The 9,103-nt window shown below is 34.6% G+C and overlaps 1 protein-coding gene across 3 annotated transcripts in view; it reads left to right on the top strand.

Annotated features, from left to right (window-relative positions):
- Nucleotides 1–1,070: 1,070 nt before the first annotated feature.
- The window catches only part of SATB1 (SATB homeobox 1), an 89,904-nt gene continuing 81,871 nt past the window's right edge, over nucleotides 1,071–9,103 (top strand). For all 3 annotated transcript variants that reach the window (XM_032237088.1, XM_032237087.1, XM_032237086.1), the window contains exons 1-5: nucleotides 1,071–1,738; nucleotides 2,583–2,668; nucleotides 5,038–5,273; nucleotides 8,148–8,324; nucleotides 8,883–9,009. In XM_032237088.1, the coding sequence (XP_032092979.1) occupies nucleotides 5,063–5,273; nucleotides 8,148–8,324; nucleotides 8,883–9,009 (515 nt within the window). In that variant the 5' untranslated portion in view covers nucleotides 1,071–1,738; nucleotides 2,583–2,668; nucleotides 5,038–5,062. The remainder of the gene's footprint in view (nucleotides 1,739–2,582; nucleotides 2,669–5,037; nucleotides 5,274–8,147; nucleotides 8,325–8,882; nucleotides 9,010–9,103) is intronic.

Below are 9,103 nucleotides of genomic sequence, written 5' to 3'. Positions count from 1 at the left end.
ATAACATGCAAGACACTTCATTAGTGTTATCATTGGAAAATTATTAAGTTGAGCCATAGGTTATTGCAGCAAGTTACCAGTACTGAATTGGCTTTATTTGGGATTAATATTATCTAACAATGGCTTCTATGAATACACAACCGTAGTTAAGAAAACCATGGAGTGTAACTTTTGTATGTAATACTTTTTTGTAAGAACTAATCAATGAAATCCATTTTAGTCTTAAAATTGATAGAATTTCCATTTGTCTACTCAAGCAGTAGGTCCAAATTTGGGTACAGGGGCAAATGAAAGGGCTAATGGTGCTGCTGGTGTGTATTTGTATTATTACTTCAAGCTGCGACAATTAAATGATTCTCCCTTTTCCTCAGGAGAGTATAGCACGATCCATCCCGTTTCTCCCTAGCTAAGAAACTTTGAATGCCAACCATATGCTCCTGTGCATTATGTGCACCTGCTCTCTCTTCCCTCCATCTCTGTAGATCTTTCTGCCTGGGCAGATGCCCACTTCTTACTAGTCCCACTTTGTTTCTAAGTTTGTTAGGTGCGCTACTTCTCGGGAGTGCCTTTGGCAACTAGCGAGAGTTACCTCTATCCCGTTGCTATCAATAGCTGCTGTCCCGCTGGTGCTGAAGAAGGAGCTATGTATGTTGCGTGGCTACTTGAGATTTATAGAGACTTTACGCTTGCTTTTCCTCGCCCGTCCCTCGGTTCTCCCCTTTGTCGCCCTCTCAACCCCTGAGCGCCCTCTCTCGCTAGCTTTATCAGGAAGTCGCTACTGCTGCTTCTGTTTTGGCCCGTACCCGGCGGCAGACCGCTCTGCATACGTTTCGCGATTGCCCAGTGCCCCTGCCAGCGGCGTCTCTCGTTCGTTCGCATTGCTCCCTGTTATTCCGGGTATTGTGTGTAATAAATGCACAGCCGCCTCACTCTAATCAAGCTGATTACAAATTCTTGCGCGCCCTGTGCCGGAAATCGCACCCCCCTCGGCTCTCTATACCCCTCCCTTCGCCTCCTCCCCCCCACCTCCGGCTTTCTGGTTTTAACCCCCTCCCCCTTCTGCCTTAACCCTCCAGCCCCCTTTTTAATCCAATTCCCATTTCCACCCCTTCAAGATGCCCTTTCTTCCATCCTCTCAAGCCCCCCCGACACCCTCCCCCGCGCATCGATTTACGCCGTCACCACCTCCTCCTGCTTGTCTGTCTCTCCCTCCCAGGACGGCGCGTCGAATGATCCGGGGCCGCCGGGGAAGAGCTCCAGGCAGCAGGAGGGAGGCTGCGTCCTCCTACTGTCTTAAACTGTATCTCTCTCTTAAAAAAAAAAAGCAAGCCGGTAGCCCTCCGTGTTATTTTGTATTAAAATGAGGAGGAGGAGGAGGAGGAGGAAGAAGAAGAAGAAGCAGCAGCAGAAACAGCAGAAGCGGCAGCAGAAAGCAATAGCGGAGAGGAAAAGAGGAAGGAGCAGGAGCAAGGGACGGCGGCGGCAGGAGCAGGAGGAGGAGTGATGAGTCAACTAATAATTTAATGGGGACAGAGCAAGCGAGAGTGAGAGAGGGCGAGAGCGAGCAAGCCAAGCTGCGTCCCGGACACACACACACACACACACACGCACACACGCAGACACACAACCCTGTAACATCCAGCAACCACCACCAAACCGGCCTAAATAACAGTTATAGCCAGCCGACAGACAACAAGAATTTGAAATCTCACAGGATTAATTTATTACTATTTTTTTGGTAACCTGATTTCCCCTTTTCTCACTTCCCATCTCTTGTCCCTAACCTTGATTTTGCTTAACTCTTCCTAAGTATATTATTTTTAATTTTCTCAAATGAAGGATTTTGCTTTTGTTTTACTTTTGGTGCTGATTGTATTTCTTTCCGTTCCTACCCCCCCCCCGCCCCGGTTCGTCCGTCTGTCTGTCTCTCCGGGTAAATGAGAAAGAAGAGCTGCTATGCATTACAAATAATAATAAACAACAAGCGCAATAGTGAAACTAAGTGTTTATATCTTTAGTTTCTACTTTTTCTGTAGCTTTTAGTATTTTTATTTTGTTTCTTTTCCGTAAAGCTATGTGCAGAAAGTTTTCGGGTTAGTTTTTTTTTTCTTTGTGGGAAGGAGGCATGCCTTCAGTTGTATTTTCTATTTTTTATTGTTATAGCTTATTAGAAAAATAATTATAAATAGAAAACTCACTAGCTTTTCTGCTTTCTAAAGAGTCAAATAGAAAAGCTATCTCGTTTTTCCTCTGTTCAGACTTAGGCAGGTCATACCTAATCTCACTTTCCTCTTTTTAAAAAAAAAATGTTTTGATTCAGTATTGTCAGCATTATGTTTGTTTAAATATAATTATTATGCATTATAATAATTATTTACCTTTCTCATTCCCTATTATTGCAATCACCACGTTTCTGTAAATTTATTAGTACTTTTTTCTCTCTCTTTGGATTTCTTTTATTGTGTCCCCTCCAATAGCTGCTATATTTGGCTTATATATTTTCCTTTTACTATTTTAAGAAAATTTTTGAAAGGAAGTATCCTTTAGGGTTTTTATGTTTTGTTTTGTTTTTTTACAAAAAGGGATTTAGAAATCATCTTCAAGACATCGTTCTACAAAGGGAATCTCCTTTGTTTCCATTATTTATATGCTGTCAAGTTTTGAAGTGGTGAGTTTCAGGTCTTTTTATGAAATTTCACTCAAACTGCAGTCTTCCTGTTTCTAGATAGTGTTTTGCTTCTTTGTCTCTTTAAAAGGTCACAGTGAAAGCTTGGCCTGGATTATCACAGCCATATGGAATGGATAAGAACAGAGCCTCTCTTAAATGTGATTAAGGGGTTTTATCAGAGAAAGGAGGAGGAGATAAAGAGAAAGGGGAGGGAGCTAAGTCTCAAAGTATTGAAGATACAGTAGTCACTTCTACTTGTAGAACCATATGCAAACAACTGAAATCCACTCACAAAATATTTAAAATGCCATCCTCCATCAACAGTATAAACATGCAGTAGTGTATCTTTTTCTAAAAACGTATAGAATAGAACAAATGCTTGAATAGGAAACCAGCAGAAACTCCTATCCCTATCATATCCAAAGACAATAATTAACTCTTCATGAGAAATCATGTTGAGTATATCTCACTGGTATTTCAGATGGAGGGAAGCTTTGTTGAACTTTAGCCTTGAATGTAAAAGTTTAAATTGGTAAATTATGTGGAGGGGTTTTCTTTTGCACCTTTTTCATCCATTTCTTTTACATTATATTCTTTTTGCAAGATGATTAAGCTGAACAGTGTGGAGCTGAACTTAATAGTGGAGACGCATATGGGTTAACTAAGGAAACAAAAATTTGGTGTTTGTAAAAAAAGTGGTAGTAATTTCTCAGTTCAAAATATTTTTGTCTTCAACTAATTTCAAATTAAGGAAAGAAAAGCTTGGGTGTTAGCCATGTTTTGATGAAGTACTACCAAGGACCCAGTAGATGTTAGTAATTTAGATATGCAGTGTTGAGTTAAATAGCAGTTAATGTAATGAAAAAGAATAATCTTGATTAAAAAAGTGATTAAAATAGGCATATTTATTGTTAATGAGACTCATAACCAAAAACAGATGGGACCACAATCAATGGTAAACCTTTGGTTCACAGCATGTCACCCCAGAGTGCAAGGAAAAATAACCATTATATTCTAAACTTTATATTTATTCAATTGGCAGTTTTAAGGATACAGCTAACCCTTAAGATTAACATTACTTTTTTATAATGAAAGACAAAGCAGATATGATTAAGTAAGGAACAAATTTGCAGTGAGAATATATAGCATTATCACTAAAATGAAAATCTTGTCAGAGCTGAAAAAGGAGATTTTTTAAAATGTAGATTAAAACATTATTTGTAAATGGTTTAATATTTTTTCTTCAAAGTAACCTCAACCTTCCCATTCACAGTGGATAGTGTTCATACTTAATTTTTTAAGTATTGCTTCATAAATGACTAGTCACCTGTGCCTAGAGTTCATACCACATATATAATAAAATAGGTACTGTGATTCAATCTTTAAAAAGGTAGCAGACCTTCTATTGTAAAACAAATATATGTTCACAATAACATAGATAAATGTATTAATATAATTTTCAATAATTAAAAGTACTTTTGTGTTTTTGTTTTACAGTAGTTAATAGTTACTGTGCATGTGCTGTATTACAAAAACAATCATATCAAAAAATGTAAAGAATTTGAAAGCAATATTGAATGATAGTAGTTAGGCTAAGAGCTTTTGTTTAGTTTGATAATACAAAGTTGTCAGTGTTCAAATAGTGTAAAAGGTTTGAAAGATTTCCAACTTGATACCCAAGAAAGTTAGAAGGGCTTAAGGAGATTTCCACATGGGGTAGTTATATAGTAACATTAAGTGACTTAGAATTTTACATGTTGCTATAGGAAAATAAGTGTTTAATCTTAACTGATGCTGAGTTGCCTTTAATGATAGAACAATTCATTTTATAAATTCTAACTTAATATATGAAACTTTTTTATAAAAAAAGATGCACACAAAGGAAGCTTCATATTCCTAGCTTAATCTATTACATGCCTAGTTAAATTTCTAATCCTTTATTTCCTGAGAAATTAAACAATCCAAGATTTCTATTTATTAAAGTGAAATATTTTACTAATTTGAGGAAATCATACTAAGCGTATAAATCATTAAGCTTATAATCTTAGATGTTATAAATAAGAAATATATTACTCTGAATGCTACTAAATGTATGTGCAGTTCTCACTAATGATATATATAAAATATAAATCCCATATATACAGGTATATAATGAGCTTTATTATATATGAGTAGAAAAATATATACGCATATTGAAATGTTCTGGTAGGTTTGATAGTTAAACAACTTTCCCAGAAATATATTTTTATTTAAAAGCCAGTTAATATTATATGAACATACTATACAGATGTATTATGTACATGTTCAAAGCTGCCTACATTAAATTACGCACGCGTATACAACACATTTTTTTTTTCAAATCATGGCAGGTGATCTTTAGAGGCGGGACTGAGTATGGATCATTTGAACGAGACAACTCAGGGGAAAGAACATTCAGAAATGTCTAACAATGTAAGTGATCCGAAGGGTCCACCAGCCAAAATTGCCCGCTTGGAACAGAATGGGAGCCCATTAGGAAGAGGAAGACTTGGAAGTACAGGATCTAAAATGCAAGGAGTGCCTTTAAAACACTCTGGACACCTGATGAAAACACAAATTAGAAAAGGTAACACTATAATAATATAAAACATTAATTTTTAAATTATATATATATTGTCTTAGAAGAAACCTACCTTCAGGTTTGTGTATAATTTGTACCTCACTATGGCATTTTTATTCAACAAATATTGCATTCTTAAATCTGATAGAAATGGTACTTGGAAAGCTGAACTGTATGCCTGGGTGGAACATATCTTGTTTTACAGGGTGGAGTCTTTTTAATAGGAAAAAAATGTTATAATTTGATATTATTTTTCTCAGTGAAAACAAATAATGCTATTAATCAAGGTCAGTCTTCCTATACACTCATTTTGTAGACATCTGTGTGGTATTGTCAAAATACTTTATAACGTGAATAAATACGAAGGTTCTTGAAAAAGCCAGATTTATACTTCTATCTCTTGACAAAAATCCAAAATTGGAAGATCAACATTTCTGAAGCATTTGCTAGTTGGCTTCAAGAAAGTAATGTAAAGCTTGTTTGGTGTTCTGTGGAAAACTCCTTTATGATGACAATTTTTTCGCACTTTATTTCCTTAAGTACAATTCATTACTGAGCAATGAACAACTTGGGTGTCATATTGTTCAGTGACTGGTTTTCTGTAATTAGACATTCTCACACAAGAAAAAAACGCTTTTAGAGCCAGTGACTGATGCAGTATGTGTGTGTCCATGGTGGTTGTTTGTATTACAGTTCTGTTAAAGTAAAATTAATAATATGCATGATCTTTTTGGATCATAAACAGCACTCATAATTTAATCAAAATGCAACATATAATTTCAAATTCATTCAATGTTTCTTTCCTCAGTATTATTATTGCATGTTTCTAAGTCAAATTTCTTGGAATTGCTACACTAAAACAATTAAAAATACCAAGTTAGAGTGGCTTCCATTCCGATGCATAACATTTATCATACAATCATTTACTTTTTCCTTGGATTGGCGAAAACAAAGAATATATTGATCTTAGAATGAACAGACACAGCAGTCCGTATTGTTTAGATCTGTATCTATTAAAAATGGAAAAACAGCACTTCAGCAAATTCTTTGGCCTCTGCTCATGATTACCCTATTTATTGATTGTTTGCCAAGAATGTATGCATCTTAAGAAAGCCAAGGGTAAGGCATTAAAAATATAATTTATTGCTGCTTTTTAAACAGAGTGCATTAATATTGTACTTTGAAGCACTGGGGCTATGTAAAAAGGACTTTCTGACGCCTGTAAACATATAAGTTCCATAAATTCCTAAATAGGAGTTTTCAGCTGTGTCTGGTATTATGTGATATTTGCACAGCAAACTTTAATGCCAGGACAGTTTTAGACAGGGATTCAACAGACTTCTCTGCTCCTTATGGCAGACACTCTGTTTATATAGACCCATAAACCTTCAGCAAATCCTCTGACATTGCTTTCAGGTTTAAATCATACTATATTTTTAGCATTGAACACTGACCAGTACTTTCCCCTTTAATACTAGAAGGTTATAAAGTTTCTGCACTGTCTTGCTAAGTACTTGAGTGATCAGCAATCTGGCAAGCTATGCTAAACAAGGAAGCTTTGCCATCACAGTATCATATAGAAATATAGCATACTTATCCTAATGGGGGAAGATTCTCATTTTTAGATGAGATATATTTCACAGACCTTGCTTTTTTTTAGTTTTAGTAATTTATTTTTCTCTTGTTTTGAGGTCAGTATGAGAAAAAGATAAGGTAAACAGATATATTATTGTATTTCTGAAATATGAATATGAAGTATGAAGAGAATTTGTGAATATTCTACAGTTAGACTTCTAATCTGATAATTTTAAATTCCTAGCCTCAATGCTGTGTTCTGATTTTGATAGGGAGAGTTTATCAAACTCTAAAAAGAAATGAAGGAATAAGTTACCAATTTATATTGTGATATTTGTCTGGAGATTTTTTTTTTCTGACATTAATGTATGAGATGTAAAATATTGGCAAGCATTTAGAATTGTGGTCCATGCTGAGTTTGTTTAACAAACTAGCAAATTTGAGCTTGTTTTGTAAGAAAGCATAGAGAAGTGGATTTGCAAGAGTCTGCCTAAAATGTAGAGAGAATAATATCTCATTATGCAGAAGCATAAACTTTTGTGTGAATGGTTCCTTGAAATTTATATTAGAATATTCTGGAAATATAGATAGAGCAGAGCACTTTATTAAAAAAATAAAGAATATCCATGTAAGTCATACTGTATCTATTTAGAAATAAACCTGTTGAATTCAATATAAATCATAGGTCTAAAGCATGGTATGTGTGTATGTGTGCGCACACGTGCAATTTTGGACTTCAATAAATTTACAGTAATTAGCTTTCCAAAACATCTTCTATATTCAGTTTTCTCTTCTTATTCCAAACTATACAATTTGCTAAGATTAGATGATTTTTAAAACTATTTTTAAATATAAAAATCTGAAGAAAAACGAGATTAAGATGATATTTTATGAGTACTGCTATTGCAGTAATTTTCTATATTAGTTTGTGTACTGTCAACAATTTTTATTGTAAATAGAATTATGTAAATTGCATCACAGTGACTTGTTCTGAAGTTTTCTGCAATGTATGTTTAAGTAGCAGTACTTAAGTAGTACTTTTCACAAGTAATCATACAAGTTATGGACAATCAGGATTATACCTCTGCAAGCAATCTTTTTATATAATTCAGTATTAAATTCCTCAACGGATCAAAACCCTTTTCACTTTTTCACTCTTTATTAAATGTGTTCGTGTGATTTTTCATACCTTGCAAAAACTAGAGTTGGCGTTTGTTCAGCTCTGTAATAATTCTTTAGTAGTGCACTCAGAAAGTATATGTAAGGACTGTGCAAATGTTATTTCTGAACATTGTTATCTTATAGGAACCATGCTTCCAGTTTTCTGTGTTGTGGAACATTATGAAAATTCCATTGAGTATGATTGCAAGGAAGAACATGCAGAATTTGTTTTAGTAAGGAAGGACATGTTATTCAACCAGCTAATTGAAATGGCATTATTATCACTTGGATATTCTCATAGCTCTGCTGCCCAAGCAAAAGGTAAATGTCATGATAAATTACAAAATAATTTGTATTTATTAATGGGGACACTGAAACACAATTTTCCTTGGTTTCAGGAATGTTAAGAATGCAAAATCTAGTTGATGTATATGTAACAGTAATACATCCTTCAAATTTTGCTTAGTTCCATTTTTATACCTATTTATTTTATTCATAGGAAACATTGAGGTATGATAGCACTTTTTAAATAGTTTCAGTGAAAGAGGCAACATTAACGATATATAAATATAAAGCATTTTTCAATAGATGAGCAGTTAAAAATTAACTTTATTGTACTACTAAGCCTCTCTTTTATTGTGAAATTTGCACATCTTTAGTGTGCAAAAGAGTAAGAAGGTGTAGGGTACTGTTTATGATTTCTATAGATTTCTGTATCTGTTTATCAATTCTTGGTGCAAGAGAAGAAAATTAGACAGTGAATTGATTTTAAATTTCATTAAAAGAGGAAAGTTATTTACAAGTAATTTTACAAATTCTTTTATTTAATTTCTTAACATTGTTGACATAGTTTTCCTGGAATCGTTCTGTTTGATGCAGGATTGATCCAGGTTGGGAAATGGAACCCAGTTCCTCTATCCTATGTGACAGATGCTCCTGATGCCACTGTAGCTGACATGCTGCAGGATGTTTATCACGTAGTCACACTGAAAATCCAATTGCACAGGTATGTCACATACAGCAGAAATCTGAGTAAGAATCAGAATCTGATATATTGTGACTACTCCAAATCTGCTTAACTCAGCATAAAAATCTGTAAA

This window comes from Thamnophis elegans, chromosome Z (genome assembly GCF_009769535.1).
Source record: "Thamnophis elegans isolate rThaEle1 chromosome Z, rThaEle1.pri, whole genome shotgun sequence".
Classification (NCBI taxonomy): domain Eukaryota; kingdom Metazoa; phylum Chordata; class Lepidosauria; order Squamata; family Colubridae; genus Thamnophis; species Thamnophis elegans.
The sequence above is the reverse complement of the archived record's forward strand: the minus strand, read 5'-3'. Positions and strand labels throughout refer to the sequence as shown.